At 48.7% G+C, this 19934-nt stretch overlaps 1 protein-coding gene across 2 annotated transcripts; it reads left to right on the top strand.

The window, feature by feature from the left end:
* The first annotated feature begins 5638 nt into the window (after positions 1-5638).
* On the top strand, positions 5639-19432 carry Plekhb1 (pleckstrin homology domain containing B1). 2 transcript variants are annotated; one of them, XM_076843992.2, is made up of 8 exons: positions 5639-5769; positions 6998-7073; positions 8098-8250; positions 8764-8866; positions 9946-9985; positions 13462-13566; positions 17584-17683; positions 18215-19432. In XM_076843992.2, exons 2-8 carry the CDS (start codon positions 7037-7039, stop codon positions 18349-18351), a joined length of 675 nt encoding a protein of 224 aa, XP_076700107.1. In that variant the 5' UTR covers positions 5639-5769; positions 6998-7036; the 3' UTR covers positions 18352-19432. The 2 variants fall into 2 exon arrangements, with proteins under 2 accessions (XP_076700107.1, XP_076700108.1); XM_076843993.2 differs by lacking the exon at positions 13462-13566.
* The last annotated feature ends 502 nt before the right edge of the window (positions 19433-19934 follow it).

Below are 19934 nucleotides of genomic sequence, written 5' to 3'. Positions count from 1 at the left end.
TGCCTAGCTTACGTAGACAGGATATGTCACATTCCTCAGCAAGCTACCTGTTACCTACAGGAGAAACACAGGTCAGAAATAATGTTGATAAGAGGAATCCAAGTTACCCTCAAAGGTAACCTCACAGACTAAACACACACACACACACACACACACACCAAAAAAACCCTTCTCACAGACCAAATCCTGAAACACTCCGGGAGATAAGAATAATTCCTCTTATCCACAAAGTCTATAAGAATTTATGGTTAAGATCCCAATTAGAATTGGTCAGCATATGCCAAAGTGACCTAGAATTGTCATGTCAGTGGGGACTTGAAAGTCTAATGTCAATCAGAAGTCAAGAGGTGGACCTGGGCCGGACTCTCTGGAAACTTCTCTGGGATTCCTGGTAAGTCTGGAGTGCAGGAGAGGTACACTGTCCCCCTCCACTCTGACAGGACCCACTCTCTTCCTTGGGAGTGTCCCCTTTCCTTTTTCTTTCTTTCTTTTTTAATATTTATTTTTAAGTATTAGGTGGACATTACATCTTTATTTTATTTTTTAATGTTTATTTTTTAGCTTTAGGTGGACACAATATCTTTATTTTACATTTATGTGGTGCTAGGATTGAACCCGGTGCCCCATGCCAGCTAGGTGAGCGCGCTACCTCTGAGCCACAACCCCAGCCCCCTTTTCCTTTTTCTTATTCCCCTTCAATAAACTCATGCCTGTTACTCTGAAGGACACATCTGAAAACTTTCTGACTTGATAGAAAGAATTGGGGTTTGAAGGGGGTGTCTTCACACTGCCTCAGTGTCCCAGAAGGCCCCAGCCCTGTAACACTGCCCCATCAGCCTCTCCACCCACCCCCCCAAAAAAAGTCAAGAACCAAAAACCAATCCAACAGTGATAAACATGACTTCAGGTAGCAGGGATTATTTGCAAGATGTTACAATGTGTATAGACATCCCCACCGGCTTCTGAAGAGTCCAGGCTTCTTATTAGTTTCTCACAGAGGACATTGGCAACATTTTAGAGACAGTGGCCAGGACTGGCTGTGTTTAGATTTGGAACTGGTGTCAGGAGTTTGTGGTTTTAATCTGCTCAACTTCCTTGGCTCTTTTTCTTGTGTTAGCCTCACATTTAGGAGGGTCTCAGTCTTTCTCACTGCTTTTGAAGAATCTTCTCTTTTCATCTGGCTGCTAAATCTGGAGAATGCAATCTAGAAGATGTTTTCACAGATCGCCACCCTATTCCCTCTATGAAGGACGCCCAGTTGCCCAGTTGTCCATCTGGGATGGGAGCAGGAAGAGGAAAGGAACCGATAGGATTCCTGAGGCCAGTTTTCCTCCCTCCTTTCCTTTGCTCTCTTCTAGCCTCTTCTTCTTCTCCCATCTGTGCTATGGGAGTGGAAAATTTAGCCAGGCAAAGGTTGGGATGGAACAGTCCAAGGATCAGAAAGTGAGTTAAAGGCACAGGTATGGAAAACAGCATGGTTTGGGAGGTCTGGTTCCTGGACTGCTAAGAGGGGATCAGCTCCGTGGCTAATAGGATCCACCACAGCGAATCTCCCAGCATGGCACGCACTGCACGAAGGGCTGAAGCGCTGGGGTGGATCGAGGTCAAGATTAGAGACTCAGGAGGGAAAGAGGGAGGCTTAAGGAGCCAAGCTGAGCATCCAGGACTGGGTGATGGGCGCGGTTCTGTCAAGCAGCAGAATGAAGACTTAGTCCCATCCCCCACTGATGGTGGAGGACTGGCCCAGCCGCTCTCCTTCCCCCCTCCCCCCATATCCTCCTTCCCCTGTACCTTGGCGACCCAGGGCTAAGACCATCTCGAATCACCGATGACTTGTTCAGGCACTAAGGGTCAGAGCCCGAGATCAGTCGGGAAGGTTGGGGAGAGGACTAGAGAAAGATGACTTTCCCTAAATCTGTGTGCTTCCTCCTTTCCTCCCCCTTCAGGCCCCTCTTGGTAGCACCTTCTTGATCCCCTTATCTCTAAGGCGCTCAGGGAAATGCCCCCGTGCAGAAGCTGCTGGGAAACGCTTCTCTGACTGCCTGGGAACCATGAGCCCTGCAACTCCGGTAAGGAAAGTTTTCTTGAATATGAGAGCCAGGGGTGGGGTGGACCCTTCCTAAATAGGGGATGGACCAGGAGCCTTTCAGACCCTGGCAATCCCTGATCTCTGGAAGGTATGCCTTGTCTGCTTCTATGTGGGGATTTGAAGTCGGGCAATTCAAGGAAATGATCCTGGATGGGGCAGACCTAGGCAGACCTAGGAGACAAAGAAACACTCTTCTTCCCCACTTGGGAGCTGGGCCCCTCTAACCCTCCAATCTTTTTTGTTCTCTTTCTATTTTTTGAATTGGGATCTTGCTATATAGCCCTGGCTGATCTTAAACTTGTGAGCTCAAACCATCCTTCTGCCCCAGTCTCCATAATAGGTGGACCTACAGACATGTGCAACCATTCTCAGATTTCTAATCCATTTTGACTGTGCTCTAGATGAACTTTTCCCAAATGCAACCCATTTGTCATACCACCTAAACCCTTGAAACGCTTTCCCAAGGTGCAGTTACTACTGTGCCATAATATCCAAGCTCTTAGCCTGTCATCTAAAGCCTTTATGTTATAATCTAGCAAACTCTGCAGCTTTATCATCTGCTGCTCTCCATGCTCCCCCACCCTGTCTTCTATTTTCTAAAAATAATGCACAATTGAACTTTTTTTTTGGGGGGGGGGTGAGGGTACTGGGGATCGAACCCAGGGGTACTTAACCACTGAGACACATCCCTATCCCTTTTTATTTTTTGAGACAGGGTCTTGCTAAGTTCTTAGGGCCTTGACTAAATGGCTGAGGCTGACTTTGAACTTGTAATCCTACTGCCTCAGCCTCCTGAGTTGCTGGGGTGACAGGTGTGTGCCACAGTGCCTGGCCACCCTTGAACTTTTTGACCAGAGCTCATATGGACTCTTGTTTAGCCTGTAAAGCTACTACCCATCCACTGAGACCTTTCAACCTCCACTGGGATGCCTTCCCCAATCTCTTGGTCAAAGACTGACTCTTCTTTCTCCTTGTTAAATCACATTCTTTGTTTTAACTGTGTGTTTACACTTAGTCTCCCCAGGAGACAATAAACTAGGAGTGGAGGGCAAAGGCATGTCAGAGGCTGCCCTGGAGCCCAGTGCCGTACTTCCTAAAAACCAAGCTTCAAAAACCATGCAAGCCAGGCGGTGGCAAATGTCTGTAATTCCAGTGGCTCTGGAGGCTAAGGCAGGAGGATCACAGCCAGCATCAGCAACTTAGTGAGGCCCTAAGCAACTCAGCAAGACCCAGTCTCAGAATAAAAAATAAAAAGGGTTGGGGTTATGGCTCAGTGGTTAATCATTCCTGGATTCAATCCCCAGAACCAAAAACAAAAACAAACAAACAAACAAAAACCATGCAAAACTGGAGTCTGGTTTCTCCTAGAAACTTTACTTTTTTTTTTTTTAAGAAAATTAGTTAACAGATTTTTTAAAATTGATTTTTAAAAAGTATACTTAAGGGCTGGGGATGTGGCTCAAGAGGTAGCATGCTCGCCTGGCATGTGTGCGGCCCGGGTTCGATCCTCAGCACCACATACAAACGGAGATGTTGTGTCCACCGAAAACTAAAAAAATGATAAATAGATTCTCTCTCTCTCTCTCTCTCCCAAAAAAAAAAAAAAAAAGTATACTTAAAAACTCAGCTCTTTATGTGGGCTTTGGTGAAGGTGATGGGGCAGCACCTGCAGGTCTAAATTAGGGTGGGGTGTTCAATCCTGTGAGACTAAGGAAGTCAATTCCTGCCTCCCTCCCTTGCTGTGAATGGCACATTCATCCAGTGATGGAGCTTCACAGGCAGCTTGGGAAGCCACAGGTGCCAAAGACTAGCTTCTGGAATGACTCTGACAAGTGAGGCTGCAGCTTCTGCAATGTTTCTTTCTTTCTTTTCTTTTTCTTTCTTTCTTTCTTTTATATATGTTTAGTTGTAGATGGACACAATACTTTTATTTTATTTATTTTTATGTGGTGCTGAGGATCAAACCCAGTGCCTCAGGTGGGCGAGGCAAGGGCTCTACCACTAGCCACAGCCACAGCCCTCTGCAATGTTTCTAATAACATTTCTTTTTCTTTTTTCTTTCTTTCTTTCTTTCTTTCTTTCTTTCTTTCTTTCTTTCTTTCCTTCCTTCCTGCCTGGGAACTCCTAGGCTCATGTGGTTCTCCTGCCTCAGACTCCCAAATTGTTGGGATCATATAGGTGCACACCACTGCGGGTCTTGCTCTGTGGAATTTTTTTTTTTTGTACCGGGGATTGAATACAGGGGTGCTTAACCACTGAGCCACACCCTAGCTCTTGTTTCTATTTTATTTAGAGACAGGGTCTGGCTAAATTGCTGAGCCTGGCTTTGAACTTGTGATCCTCCTGCTTCAGTTTCCGGAGCTGCTAGGATTATAGGCATGCGCCACGGCGCCTGGCCCCTGCAGAACTTTTTAATGACCTTGTTCTTGGGTGCTCACAGGATACAATTGGCACAGCCATCCTTTTTAATAGCCTTGTACTCACACATCCGGTGTTCATGCACAGAATTGTGTCTGTGTGTGATGATGGGGACGGGATTGGGGATTGAATGAACCCAGGCCTCCCGCATGGTAACAAGCACTGAGCGCTTCCCAGCTCCTTTTGTTTTATATTGGGAAAGTGTCTCACTAAGTCGTCCAGGCTGGCCTTGTATTTTCCATCCATCCTGCCTCAGCTTCCCGAATCGCTGGGATTACAGGTGTGCGCCAGGAACCCAGCTGGAGTCAAATTCTTTTTAAAAATTTTTTAAATTTTTTAAAAAATTTTAGTTGTAGTTGGACACAATACCTTTATTTTTATTTATTTACTTTTATGTGGTGCTGAGGGTCAAACCCAGAGCCTCGCAAGTGCCAGGCGAGAGCTCTATAGTTGAGCCACAACCCCCAGCCCCGGAGCGAAATTCTTAAGAAAAATTATTTTAGCTGGGCATAGTTGTGTTGCACACACCTGTAATCCCAGTGACTCGGGAGGCTAAGGCAGGAGGATCACAAGTTTGAGGCCAGCCTCAGCAACTTTGTGATATCGTGTCTCAAAATAAAAAAGGGCCAAGGATGTAGCTCATTTGTAGAGTTCTCCTAGCTCCTGAGTTTAATCCCCAGTAAAAAAAAAAAAGAGGGGGGATATTTGTTGTAAAGGCTGAGGTTACAACTCAGTGGTACAGCGCGTGCCTAGCATGTTGCGTGCCCTGGGTTCCATCCCCAGCACTGAAGAAAATATACACAATTAATGAGTGAGCAAACGTTTTAGTAAAATAAACTGAACGCGTTGGCGTACACCTAGGTACTTGGGAGGTGGAAGCAAGGGAATTATTGGCGACCAGACTGGGCGACAGAGCGCGACCCTTTCTTTAAAAAAAGAAAGAGAGAAAAAAAAAAAGAAGAAGAAGAAGACCCGGGTCATTAAAGGACTACCACTCATGTGAGCATCTCCTGCCCTTCTGCAGGGTTGCAAACTACAAGTCCCAGCATGCTTCGGTCATCACCTCTTCGAGCCACGCCCCCTCCCTGGGGGTGGGGCGGGTCTGCAGGGCGGGGCCCCAGGGCCTCTAGGCCCGGGGCGAAGCCTGGCAGTGAAATGCCCCAGGCTCTCTAGGCGCAAAAGGCGCAGGCGCAGCGGGTTGGGTGGCAGCTGCATCAAGTAGCGCTGGTTTTGGCAGCAGCATCCACAGCAGGTGTAGACAGGTGGGTGCATCAAGGGGGGCTGGAGAGGGAGTCTGCACCTGGCCTCTTGATCTGTCAGCTTGGAGGGGAGGGAGAGAAAAAGAGACCTGGCCAGGTCTTCCACCCCAGGTATGCCAGCCCTTGTTACGCAGAAACAGGTGTGAGCAGGTGGGGGCGGGGTAGACACACCTGCTCACAAATAACTCACCATTAGGAATAGAGGGCACCTGGTTTCTAATCCTAGTTTTTTCATATACGTGGATTAAGTCATTTGCTGCCCCTCTGTCCATCCGAAAGGAGTAAAACTTCTTTTACTCCTAACAAAGTTACAATGGGGACAAAGTGAGGTAGTCGCCCACAGCGACTCCCAAACTTTGCTGTGCTGTGGAATCACTTCGGAATCTTTAGAGACCAGCAGTTCTTGCTTCTTCCACAACTGATGATTAATTGTCATGGGGCCTAACCTGAACATTGCATGTTTTCAAAACTCCTACTCGGTTTAATGATGAAAAGCCAGGACTGCTGAGTGTGGATCCCGGCTTCAGTGCTTACTGCTAATCAACAGGATCTGTGCAAGTGACTGGACCCAGTTTCCTCATCTCTAAAGTGGGAATTATAGCAAGGATGGCTAAGAGGCTTAAATGAGATGATAGGTGAAAGCAGAGAAGTACACCTAGCCCATAGGACTCCATTAGTCATAGCTGCTGTTAAAGTATTATTTTATGCACTTTGTGAGTGGCTCCAGTGGGGTTCAGCTGGGAGGGAGGCTTTTCTTACTGTGAAATTCCCTCATGACTCTGATATTCTGTGCTGCTAGCATTTCAGAATCCCATTTTCTAATATTGTTTGAGTTTTAGGAGTTCCTCCCTCCAGCGCCTACCTGCTTCATAGACACACTTCTACCTGCCTTGGGACACAGTTTCATAGAAATTGAATCTGACCTGGAAGGTCAAGGACAAGGGACTTGACAAAGGATTTGGAGTTGAGACTGGAATCCAGGCTCCTGATCCCTACCCCCCACTCCTGCCCCACCACATCATAGCTGATGGTAGCCCTGATGACCCCACGAGGACAGAGGACAGAGCTCTCATTCTCTGGCTGGAGTAGAGAATGGGGAGGAGATGGAGGCTGCCTGGCTCTTGTTTGTTTACTGCTTTAAAAGTTCCCTGGGTGGTTCCCCAGGGAGAACTGGAGGTTCTTCAGGGAGTCTGGATCTGATGAGGACTGTGTGCCTGGGTTCCTCTGACAGGTCCCGCCTGACTCCATCCTGGAAAGTCCCTTTGAAGAAATGGCCCTGGTGAGGGGCGGCTGGCTGTGGAGACAGAGTGAGTGATCCTGAGCCAGACCCTTCTCTATCCCTCTTCTGGTTCCCGGGCAGGGGTGAGGGAAGCAGTGTTAGGCCAGCAACAGGAAAATCAGTTCTCCTCTCCTCCCTTGTCTATGCTTTTCTCCCTGCCCAGTGTCCTCCTATTCCTGACTGCCTGGCAGACTTTTAATTAATCATCAACACCCAGCCAGGTGTCCCTTTCTTTGATGAGCCTTCTCTGACTTTTCCTCTAACCCTCACTCTTGCCACTGCGTCAGCCTGGCTCAGAGGCCCCCTTCCTGGTTCCTGCCGTGAGTTTTAATGTAACTGTCTTTACTTGTGGATCTCCCAGTCCTCCACCCCATACTGGCCCTAGAGTGTGAGCTCCTCAGGACACAGACTGAGTTTGACCCTCTGTGTGTCCTCAGCAGCCCAATCCAAGGCTGGAACACAAATAAGTCCCAGAACAAAAGGAAAATATCTCTGCTTTGAAATCCACAAAGCTCTGAGAAGCCATCTTATGTCTGCTCTTTCCTGTTACGATTCCAGTTGCAAAATGTCTGAAGCTATAGTGGTTTCAGGCTTTCAGACCTGTCTCTGACTGGATTTTTGATCTGAACAAGAGCTATCCTGGGAACCCCTGGGACCAAGACCCCCACACCCCATGTCCCCTGCCCATTCATTTTGGCAAACACTAAACACAGGTTCTGCTAGTTCTACGATCTGTATGGGTAGCTGTGGCCTCCCCAGTCTGGTAGAAGAGGCAGATATGACACAGATGACTATCATACAAGCCAAGATAGGAGATAAGAGAGAGGCTTAGGGTAAGGAGATGTTGGTAAGGTATGGGCCAGTGAGAGAAAGGTGTTGAACAAGACAGAAAGGGACCCTGTGCCCATTTTAGAGGTGGATATACAAGAAAGGGGTTAAGAGGTTAACATACTGAGGGCTAGGACTGAGGGGATTCTAGGAGCCCATCTGGGGCTCTTGCCCCCAGCAGGCTCTGGGATTAGTTCGCTGGGTGGGTCTGGTATATCACGCAGGCTCCATCCTCCGCCGCTGGAAGCGAAACTGGTTTGCACTATGGCTGGACGGGACGCTGGGCTACTACCATGATGAGACAGCGCAGGACGAGGAAGACCGTGTGCTCATCCAGTTCAATGTCCGTGACATAAAGATCGGCCAAGAGTGTCATGGTGAGCAGAAGCCCTTCCTCTATGGCATTGTGTCCAGGGGAGAGTCCTTCCACTGTTTCTGAGAACACCAGCAACTGGAAGCCTCTTTGCAGCTTTCAGAAGGCTCCCACTGACACTGCTTCTGGGCCTTTGTCAACCCCACTTCAGTTAGATGTGAAGTAAGAAATTACTGCTTTGTCAAGTTCCTACTCTGTGCCAGTTGCAGAGACAAGTCAGACATGAACTAGATGAAATAAGGAGACTCAGAGTAAGTGAGTGGCTAAGAGTCACACTAATTTGGCTAATCTTTAAATTCTTCAACCAAGGTTTAGGCCACAATTATAACAGAAAACTGGAAGATGTTCTTAAGGAAGCTGGTAATGTGGGTTGGCTGAAAGGGTACAGCAGAATCCTCAGAAAGTGTGGGGATCAGAGGAGGGTAGAAAAGACCAATCAGTTGTTCTTGTTCCCAGTTTCTGGGGGGATCTGGGACCTATACCTGTGGAAAGTCCACCAGTGTATGTCTGCTTCCAGATATACAGCCCCCAGAGGGCCGGAGCCGAGATGGCCTGCTGACCGTGAACCTGCGGGAGGGCTCCCGCCTGCACCTGTGCGCAGAGACTAGGGATGATGCTGTGTGAGTAGCTCTTGGGAAAGGATGCGATAGATCTTAGGGAATGAAATCAGACACCCCCTTCTTCTTGGGCCTTCCAGTTCCCCAACAGTAGGAAGAGGGTCTGAGACCAGTAAGGTGGTGTCATGGAGGCTGGGCAGCAGGGAGACAGATGATGATGGTTGGTATGGTAAGCAGTGGGCTCTTCACATGATCTATGAGCTCAAAGTGTGGAGGCAGAGGTGTGCACACCTGCCTCAGGTGCATGGTCCCCGGGCATTCAGAATGTATGTATCAGCTTCTGAGGGGAGTCTTCAATTGGGGGGATATAAAAGAGCAAACAAAGCCAATGGCACCTGAAAAAGGACCCTGCCTCCTACTCCTTTCTGAGCAGATGCCCTGACATGGGGACTGAGATCTGAAGGGTAGACCCAAACCCGCCTGTGTGCCAGGCAAGGGAACCCCAATGTCAGATGCATATCCACACTGAGCCTGGAGGTGTCCTTGGGTACCATCTGTTCCCTCACATTCCTTGCCTTCCTCCCCTCGGGCTGAGGGGGTTAGCCTTTGTGCTTGGGGGAGAGTAAAGAGATGGGTGTGTGGGAGTGGGGGAAGCTGAGCTCCAGGCACACAGCATAGAGCCGCCTTGTCCACCCCAGCCAGGTGCCATGGCAACCAACAAAGGCCCAATTGTCTGGTGTCCACTGGGCATTCCCAAGGGTCAGAGCTCTGGAGAGCTGTGTTTGTAGGATTGCTATGTGGAGGTGGGCCGCAGCTAGAGCACCCGCCTGGGCATGTCAGAATCGTAAGTCCCTTAAGAGACCCCCCTAAGCCCAATTGTCCACTATATCTATGGAAAAACTGGAACTTCTAGAGGGGAGGGGACTGTGTTCTAAGAATGAATTAGCCTAACTAAGGGTCCATCCATGTGACAGGGGCAGGGGAGGATCACTCTTGTCTACCTGAAGGAGTCAAGCGAATCTGACTCCTTTTCATGAGACTGGGGTTAGAGAGTGAGTTAGAGAGGAAAAGTCTAAAGTGTGAAGGTCTGAACCCCCTTCTTTCAAACTATCACCTCATGGTCTTGGGGGTTTGCTTTGCAGAGCATGGAAGACGGCACTGCTGGAGGCGAACTCCACTCCGGTGAGCCCCATTTTCTCTCCCTTCTTCCCAGCCCCATGTGCCATAGAATCATGGGTGATTCAGACTCGGTCTCCGCCTGTCAGCAGTTCTCAATCTAGTGCTCCTATGCCTGGGCAGACTCAGATTCCCTGAGTCCCACATGGAAAAAGAGGAAGGACAGCCAGCTGGTAACTCAGAGGAGAGAGGTAGAGAAGCCTCCATGAAGACCAAGGGTGCTCTAAAAAAAAAAAAAAAAAAAAAAAAGAAGCCTCCGTGAAGACTTGGAGGAGGGGGTGGCATTGTGAGCTAGGGGAAAGGAACTTTTATCGAGCAACTATTATGTTCCAGGTGTGATGTAGGTCTAATTCCAAATACAATAGTCCTGTGAGGTCAACCTTGCTACCTGGGATTATTGTTTCTGCAGATATAGTTTCATTCATTCTGTACAATAAATATTCACTGAGTTTCTACTATGTTCTAGGTGCTGTGACAAGTGCCAGGGATCAGAAATGAACTGAGGGGATGTGGGCCCTGTCCTCCTGGACTCAGCCTAGTGAGGACTCAGATGTGAAACAACTGATTAGTTAATAATTCCATTGCAGTAGTGGTAACTGCTCTCGACTCTTTGGTGGCCTGATCCAGGTGGGAATTCAGATAAGGCTTAAAAATCAGACAGTTGATCCATCCATGGTAGATGGCTGTGCAAGGGCTTGAGAGGGGTTAAGATTGATATCATTATTATAGGTAGACCAACAGAAGGAAAAATGGCTGAGGTGACTGGAGCTCAGGAGGGGGGCAGTTAGAAAGGATAGTTGGCAGGACCAGGCTTTGTGGGCAGTGTTAAGGATGCTGGTTTCTGCTAAGAGCATCAGGAAGCCATTGAAAATTTGTAAACAAAGGGATGGCATGAGTAGATCAGAATTACATATCCAGCTCATTTTATTTTTTGAGACAGGGTCTCACTGAGTTGCTGAGGTTGGCCTTGAACTTGTGATCTTCCTGCCCTAGCCTCCTGAGTGGCTGGGATTTCAGGTGTACACTACCATGCCTGGCCAGACTTGGATTTTTTTTTTTTTTAATTACTGGGAATTTAACCAAGGGGCAATTTGCCACTGAGCCACATCCCCAAGCCTTTTTATTATTATTATTATTATTATTATTATTTTATACCAGGGATTGAACTCAGGAGCCCCTGACTACTAAGCCACATCCTCAGCCCTATTTTATATTTTATTTTAGAAACAGGGTCTCACTGAGTTGCTTAGCACCTTTTTTTTTTTTTTTGGTAGATGGATAGCATGCCTTTATTTTACTTATTTATTTTTATGCAGTGCTACGGATCAAAACCAGTGCCTCACACATGCAAAGCAAGTGCTCTGCCACTGAGCTACAGCCCCAGCCTAGCACCTCGCTTTTGCTGAGGCTGACTTTGAACTCGAGAGTCTCCTGCCTCACCCTCCTGAGCTGCTGGGATTACAGGTGTGTGCACCACACCTGGCTCCCTTTTTTTTATTCTCAAAGAATAAAATTGCTGGGGCTGGGGTTTTGGCTCAGTGGTAGAGCGCTTGCTAGCACTTGAGAGGCACTGGGTTCAATCCTCAGCATTACATGAAAATAATAAAGGTATTGTGACCATCTACAACTAAAAAATATGTATATATCAAAAGAAGAAGAAGGAGGAGGAGGAGGAAGGAGGAAGGAGGAGGAGGAAGGAGGAAGGAGGAAGGAGGAAGGAGGAAGGAGGAAGGAGGAAGGAAGAAGGAAGAAGGAAGAAGGAAGAAGGAAGAAGATTGCTGAATTGCTTAGGGCCTTGCTAAATTGACTTCTAAACTGCTGGGATTACAGGCATGCACCAAGGCACCTGGACAGACTTGGATTTTTAATGAGAGTCTGGCTGGTAGTTAGGGAATGAATTGTAGTGTGGGTGCCTAGGGACCAGCTTGGAGGCCAGGACAGTGTTCAGGCAACAGTTCTGGATGGAGACCTCGCTGGCAGAGACAGGCTGATGATTACAGGACATATTTAGGAATGCAGTCAAAAGAGCTTAGTGACTGATGGAGACGTGAGTTTAAAGAGCTGCCAAGGCCCAGCATGACCTCTATTCCTGCCTGTCAGATTCCAGAATCTATGCTTGCTCCTTCTATTTGTGGCATAATGGAGCCTACTGTCATCTAGAGAGAAAGTCTACTGGGAAAGAGCAAAGGAGCCTGGGATGCATGTAGAAACCCCCTCGGGGGCCAGGCATTGTGCTGAGCACCCAGTTATGTCAATTCATCCTCCCACAGACCTGGAAGAGGGGTGGGGAGAGCCTGGGTGTTGATATCATCAGTTGCATTTTACATATAGGGAAGCTGAGGTCCAGAGACAAAAAAGTGTCATGTCCAAAGTCTAGGTCTTAATTCAGTGATGAGCCTGTGTTTTGAGAGGAGGCTGTCATCTGCAGAAGGAGCTGCCAGAGTAGAAGTAGGGATGTGTGCGAGTGTGTGCACAGGCATGTGGCAGAGGACCCAGAGTCTGGCCTGTTGGGTGGCTTAGCATGGAGGGAATGACATGGGAGAGATTACCTCTGAGGCCCCGTCACAAAGGACCTCAAACTGGACTTATTCTTAAGGGTTATGGAAACAATAAGGGACATTATGTAGAGAGGGCTGTTAGACTTTGGGGGACAGACTCAGGCTTCCAGGATTGGAGGAAGCCAGGAGTAAGGAGGCTGGAACAGTGGTCTGCAGGGAGGGGGAACCCAGGTCGGGCCCACAGGGCTCTGAGGTCCAAAGCCCTCGAGTAGGGGTACTCAGTTCCATGGAAGGTGAGGATTGACCGTTCTGCACTCTGACTCTATGAAGCTGCCTTGGCCCTTCTCTATCTGTCCACCCTTCTGCTGCTCTGCTGACCACTTCTCTGTGCCCCACCCTTGATCCTTCATTCTGCTCCACACACACACATCTCTGGGCCCCGGCTTAGAGTAGGTGTGTGTTTGTGTCAATGATTTTGTACCTGTGTCTGCTTTGTTTGTGTGCATTCATGTCTGTGGGCTTTTTCTGTCCTTGTGCTTATGCAGGTGTGACCTCCATATGCTTCAGGTTCATGCCCCATTCTGGAGGAAGACTCCAGGAGGAGTCCCTGACCTGGATGTACCAGGGAACACAGAACCTGGGGACAGAAACAGCCAGGGGCCAGGCGGGGGTGGTGGTGGTGAAGGGGGCCAGGTAGATGAGAGCTGAGGACATTTGAGAGCTGAGCTGCCCTCTCCTGCCTGGAGACTGGGAGTCCCAGCTGCATTCGAGAGGTGAAGGCGGGCTAGAAAGAGTCTGCGGTCATCATCCCTCTCTGTGTCTCTCCTCCTTACCTTGGGCTGAAAAGGAAGAGGACACCCCATTGCCCCAGCCCAGTTGGCAAAGAGTACTGGTAGGGCCTGCTAAGAGCTCAGTCTCTCCAGGCATAGAGGGCCTCTGACACCTATGTCCCTCCCCCTTCTTGGGTTTCTGTGGCTTGAGCAGGCCCCAGCTGGAGCCCCCGTCCCACTCAGGAGCCGCCGGGTTTGCCCCAAGGTCAGGTGTGTGACCCGATCGTGGAATCCCTGTAAGGTTGAGAGGCGAATCTGGGTAAGTGCTGGCTAGCCCTCCCTGCCTCCACTCTGGACACCAGGATGAGCCTCTCCAAAACAGTCCCAGTCACTGCTCTTCCCTCTCACACACACTCACTGGATACCCACCACGGCCTGGTTTTTAAGGCCTGTAGAATGTAGCTAGTCTCACCTGCTACCTCCCCTCATCCCTGTGCTCTGCTGTGCCCTCTGCCCCAGCCACTCCTGCTTTCTCCTTTTCCCACACCACAAATGTCATTCTCTCTGCCACCAGACGCCTAGTTTTCTCATTCACCTACAAACTGGTGCTCATCCTTAAAGGCCCACCTCAGGTGCTGCCACCTCCTCAGTGAGATGTGCTCAGTGATGTGGACAGTTTATTCTGAACATTCCTAGTACATGAGGGTCTAGCAGAAATAGGTCTCAGAGTATGCTCATGGGACAAGTGAATGAAAGAAGGAAGGAAGGAAGGAGGAAAGAAGGAAGGAAGGAAGGGAGGAGGGAAGGGCAGGGCCAGGCCTCAGTATGGCATTATTACCACCTATTATAGTTTAGTCTGGGTCTGCCTCTCCTCTCCCTGAATGTTTCTTGGAATCAGGACTTGGGCTTGAACCGCTTCTGTCCCCAATGCTCAATACAGGTCCAGCCAGGATGGGACAGGTGGCAGTGGGGCTTGAGTAGAGTGTCTGTAGTCTTATAGTTGACTATAAACTCTTCTTGCTCAGTGGTGCTCAGTGAGGCTGTGTATTAGAATTGCTTAGAGACTTACAACAACAGATATTAAAATGTTACCTCTGGATGCTCTAATTTCATAGATCTGGGGTGGGCATAGGAAATCTGTAGTATTTATAGATTTAATTTTATTTTTTGCAGTGCTGGGGATCAACCCAGGGCCTTAGGCATGCTAGGCAAGCACTTTACCACTGAATTTTTTAAACCATAGATTTCTGGGCTAATGTGCTCACCTAGCATGCATGGGTCAATCCACAGCAAAGCACAAACATATATCACATAGATTGTTCCTGGGGATCCTGACGTGCATGACTTCTGAGCCTAGAAGAGCTCGGGCCACGTGGTTGCCTAATAGATGTGGCTCTGCTGGATTCTCACAGTTCCTTGGGAGTTGGCAGTGTGGTAAAGACTGTTTGCAGATGAGGAAGCTGAAGTTCTGAGGGTTACTTAGACCAGCATTACTCAATTCATCAATGACATGCCTGGGACTCCTAGCCCCCTTCCCTTTTTGGGGGGGTTCCAGGTGTTTGAACCCAGGGGATCATGCATGCTAGGCAAGTACCCTACCACTGAATAACATCTATAGCCCTTTTCATTTTATTTTGAGAAAGGGTCTTGCTAAGTTGCTCAGTCTGGACTCCAACTTGCCATTCTCTTATCTCAGCCTCCTGGGTAGCTGGGATTGCAGGTGTGTACTACTGCACCTGACTCTAGCTTTTCATTCTGAGGTATTCTCCATGCATGGCCTAGGGTATAAGTTTGTTTAAAGTGGCAATGCCTAAAAAAATAGGATTTAAAAGACTGTAAACCTTAGTATAAGTTTATTGGAGAAAAGGAAGTTATTTGTGTGTGGCCCCTGACAGACCAACTCTTCCCTTCCTATGTAAGTGGTGGGGCCTCCAGAAGAGGGGGAGAATCAGAGAATAAGCCTTCAGGTTGCCTATTGCCAGGTGATCTACATGAGTTTACTTCTGGGCCTCCCAGACCTGGAGGGTAGAAACAGGTGCCCCAGAGGGACATGAGGTGGTGTTTTCCACCCCCGTCAAGGCCTCACAAGGCCACTGGCTCACCACAACTGCAAAGCAAGTGGAAACTTTGGATTTCAGTTTCTCAAACAGTAAAATTGGATCTGAGTGCTTAAGTCCCGCCAGCCCCTTTTGGGCATGAAGCCCAGATCCTGGCTACCTCATCCAGAAAGCCCTTGGGGAGGGAACACAACCAGCAGTTAATTGAGCCTGAGGACCTACACATGCTTGTCTGAGCCCCCTGCATTGCCCAGGCACCATTTGTTCTCCCTAACTTAAATCTCAACTCAGAGTTTCAGAGTTGGGTGACCTTAGTTCCCATCTGTATATTTTTTTGAATATATATATATATATATATATATATATATATATATATATTTTTTTTTTAGTTGTAGATGGACATAATACCTTTATTTCACTTACTTATTTTTATGTGGTGCTGAGGATCGAACCCAGGGTCTTGCACATGAGAGGCGAGCGCTCTACCACTGAGCCACAACCCCAGCCCTTCCCATCTGTATTTGATTCACTTGTGCTAAGGTCATTAAACATTTATTAGGCACTTACCATATTACTGATTGGAACCTGAGGGGTCTCCAAGTCTTGAGAGAGAGACCAACATAAGGATACAAACAAGGCTTTATCATTGATCAACTGAGAGAAAGGGAAGTCCAAGAGCTACATGGGTTGTCTAGATGAGACCACAACAGAAATTGAAGTTCAAGGAGAACAATACCTGAGTTGAATCTGAAACACAAATTAGGTAGTTGAATGAGAAAAGGTGAGAAGTCATCCTTATTAGAGGGAAATGGCATAGAGACTTGAAATCAGTGTGCTAATGGCTTATTCTCTTGACATTGGCCAAGAGGATGGACAGAAGAACATCTTTAGAAGATCAAATCATGAGACAAGCAAGACAAGTGTGTGAAGACAAGGGTGCCAACCTAAATTCTTTGTGTGTGTGTTGATGGCATTCTTAGAGAAAGACATTTGTTGGGAGAGGAACAGGTGTGGTGCATGGTGAAATGCTGCAGTCACTCCAAGTTAATGGAGTTTGAGACACTTTGACTTCTAAAGGGAGTGGTACCATTCAGGTGTGAAGCCCCATGAGATAAAAGTATAGGATGAGAGGGGGTTAAGATGAATGATCCAGAAGAGAAGGGGAGAAGGGGACCCTACCCCTTCCTCAGGTCTGCTCCCTCTTGGACTGGGAACTTCCATTTAACCCAGCATTTATTTCTTGGTTCCTGACACGTGCTAGACCCTGCTGGTCTAGCAAAATTAATGAGTTCTTGCTCACAGGCAGCTCACATTTGGAGTGCAGGTAGAAAAGGCCAAGAGAAATGATAATGAGAAGCACAAGCAAGGTCCACAGTGAATTCAGGAAGAAAGGCTTTTTTTTGAGACTAGGAGGAGTTTCTGAAGTGGGTGGCTTTTGAGCCTGGGGGATGGGGGCGGGCAATGAGTACATTCTGCAGAGAACACTGATCATTCTCTGAACCTGGGTCCCCAGGTCTGTGTGGTAGAGAGATAATAATACTCATCTTAAGGATTAGAGGTGGTAGCACAGGTGAATACCTCTCCCAGGGCCTGGTACACAGTAGATGCTCGATAACAGTTACTTTGGTTACCTCTCATTCCTACCCTTCCTTTTCCTCTTTTTCTCCCTAACCCCTCTTTATTTTCAGCCTGGGACTTGGCCATATTCCCACCCTATGACTAGGGGAGAAATCAATTGGGTTTTAAGTGAGATATTATACACTTATTAATTAGTAAAGTCTACCTTTGCTACCTGTGAAGGGAAGTTGGGAGTCATAGAAAATTTTCTCTAGTAAGGTAGGAGACCAGAGTGAGAAAAGGCATCATCATTGGGAGCTGGATCTAAGGGCTGAATTTTTAGAATACAAAAGACTATGGAGGCCCTGCGTGGTGGCCCACGCCTGTAATCCCAGTAGTTTGGGAGGCTGAGGCAGGAGGATCAGGAGTTCAAAGCCAACCTCAGCAAAGGCGAGGGGCTAAGCAACTCAGGGAGACCCTATCTCTAAATAAAATACAGAAGAGGGGTGGGGGTGTGGCTCTGGTCGAGTGCCCTTGAGTTCAATCCCCAGTAACAAACCAACCAGAAACAAAAAAGACCATGGACTTTGTGGAGAAGTGGGACCTTTCCAGGAGCTCGCTGGTGCCTGGGGGCCCATTTCTAAACTTAGGGAGCCAGGGGGACTGGGGACCAAATCCAGACCAGGGAGTTCCTGGGCAGTTGACCGGGTTGGACTCTCTAGGTGCGCGTCTACAGCCCATACCAGGACTACTACGAGGTGGTGCCCCCCAACGCGCATGAGGCCACGTATGTCCGCAGCTACTACGGGCCGCCCTATGCAGGTAAGCTTTCCCTCACCCTTTAAGCCCAGCCCCTTCACGGTCCCTCTATCCGCAGCCTGCCTCTCAGTCCAATGCCAGGTCCCGTCCACGAGTCATTGGCAGTCAGGACCAGCCTCACCCTTTTAGTGTTTAAGTATTTTCTCAGGCAGGAACTCCGCAAACTCCTAGCAGCTCGAGAGCTAAAAATAGTGCTCGATTTGCTCCAGAGAAGCCTCCAGGCTCGCACTTACTCAGTTTGGTTTCCCAGCAATCTTTCCTGAGCTCGTAGCGACGCCTGGTGGCTAACTTGGGAACCGCAGTCCCCCATAGGTGCAGTGTGGTGTGTTTAGAGGTCCGCCCCGCCCAGGCCCCAAAGTTACCGAACGTCCGTGGTGGTAGTGTGGATCCCTTACCTCGTCAAGGCCTCAGTTTTTCCGACTGGGGAGTATGGATTCAGTGCCTTAATATTGGGTTGGGCTGGAGTCACGCAGAAAGGGAATGAAGATGACTGGTTTCTCCTAAGTCGCTGATACTCACCGGCTGTCTCCGCAGGCCCCGGCGTGACGCACGTAATAGTGCGGGAGGATCCCTGCTACAGTGCTGGCGCCCCGCTGGCCATGGGCATGCTTGCCGGAGCCGCCACCGGCGCCGCACTGGGCTCACTTATGTGGTCGCCCTGCTGGTTCTGAGTGATGGGACTGGAGCGCTGGACCCTGCGCTTAGACCGCTAAACCCCTTTTCCTCCTGGACCCCGCCCTCTACCCTCCAAGCCAAATGAGCCCTATCCTCTCCTTTAGCCCTTTTTGGGCTTGGACCATCCCTCCCACTCCTTACCCATCTTCAGCACAAACGTGGTTCTACTGCTAGACTCCCCAGAAATCCCTTATAGACACCTATATTTCATCTAACCACACGAAGACAGTAAATATAACTTTCATTTGGCTTCAAGTTCTTCAGGTGCTGGAAAGAGAACGCGTGTTGCACGCTCTGCTCTCTTTAGGGGCAGCTCCAGGCCTAGTGGGAAAACAGGAGTAAACAAACACGTTGTGCTAAAAACTGCAGTTGTGTCTTTTGACAAGTGTAGGGGCAGGGAGCAAAGCGGGTGGATTGGGAGTGCTGTTGTTGACTAGTTTAGAGCCCTGAATGTCATGGCATGTCCGAAGGGGAGATCAGTTGGGCTGGGTCAGATCATGATGGGCCTCTAGGCTGTTGCTAGGTAAATGGGAGATGTGACCTTTTTATGGAGTGAAATTTCAGGATTGCACCTATGATGAATATTTTGCCTGTATTGTTAGTACTGACATATCCTTACCCCAAATACTCTGAGTTCAGCTCCATCCTTCCTAGTACCATCTTCCTGGGTTCCCTGTTCCCCATGACAACAATTGAACTGAACCTGGGGGCTCCCGGTTGGGGGTCAGGTGAGCTCTGTTTGGGAGCTCCAGCCTTAGAAAGTTGCCTCCATTAGGAAATGCCTTTCTGATCCCAGGAGCTCTGTCCATTATGTGACTGTTCCCATCTCAGGCTTTGTCTGATCTTTCACTCTGGGGAGATAGCAGTGTTTCCCTCTGGGACTGACACACCTTTATACCATTCTGGGAAGCTCCCCATGTGCCTGCCTGAAGGTGGCCCAGCAGTCTGCCCATTTGGTCCCTTCCAGTCTTCCTCCACCCAGTCCCAATTGCCAGTAGAAATGCTAGCTAGCATCCATACCCGGTAGCCAGAGTAGCTCACTAATGTCCCCTGTAGACGGGGGGGCTCCATTGGCTCAGCTGCAGAGACTAATAAAGATGTGGTTGGCTTTAGAACTGGCTCTGGCTTGATTTGCTTTGTTCTCCCAGGAGGCCCGGTTTTCCTGGGACATCTCTGTGGCCCAGCATCTACCAGTGCCTTCTCTTAATAATGAGAAGAGTTTGGATTCTGAGGTCATGTGGAACTGGTGACATTATCTTAGCTAAACAATTGGGGCAAGTCACTTGACCTTTCTGAACATTGCTTCCCCTACCCACAGTGGTAGGTTGAAGTTGGCCATCCCTGAGGACTCAAGAGGAGAGGCTGTGCCAGGGTCTCTGTTATCTCTGCTGATGCATGATCCACAGCAGGCCCTGCCTGCTAGTCTGAGAGACCTGTGCTGTTTTGTCTTTTCCAGTGGGAACCTTCCTTCTAGAGTTGAATCATTTTTTTTTCTTCTGGTACTAGGGACTGAACCCAGAGCTACATCCCCAGCCCTTTATTTTTTTCAGACAGGGTCTCACTAAGTTACCCAGACTGG

The sequence above is a fragment of the Callospermophilus lateralis genome, chromosome 2 (genome assembly GCF_048772815.1).
Source record: "Callospermophilus lateralis isolate mCalLat2 chromosome 2, mCalLat2.hap1, whole genome shotgun sequence".
Taxonomy (NCBI): Eukaryota; Metazoa; Chordata; class Mammalia; order Rodentia; family Sciuridae; genus Callospermophilus; species Callospermophilus lateralis.
Note: the sequence above shows the minus strand (reverse complement) of the source record. Positions and strands in the feature narration are given on the sequence as shown.

What these genes read in the sequence shown, in the direction of transcription:
- Plekhb1 (XM_076843992.2), top strand. Translation starts at nt 7,037, where the DNA reads ATGGCCCTGGTGAGGGGCGGCTGGCTGTGGAGACAGA. An exon ending in GAGACTAGGGATGATGCTGT is followed by an intron (nt 8,867 to 9,945) that starts GTGAGTAGCTCT and finishes TTTGCTTTGCAG; the next exon opens with AGCATGGAAGACGGCACTGC. An exon ending in AGGTTGAGAGGCGAATCTGG is followed by an intron (nt 13,567 to 17,583) that starts GTAAGTGCTGGC and finishes TGGACTCTCTAG; the next exon opens with GTGCGCGTCTACAGCCCATA.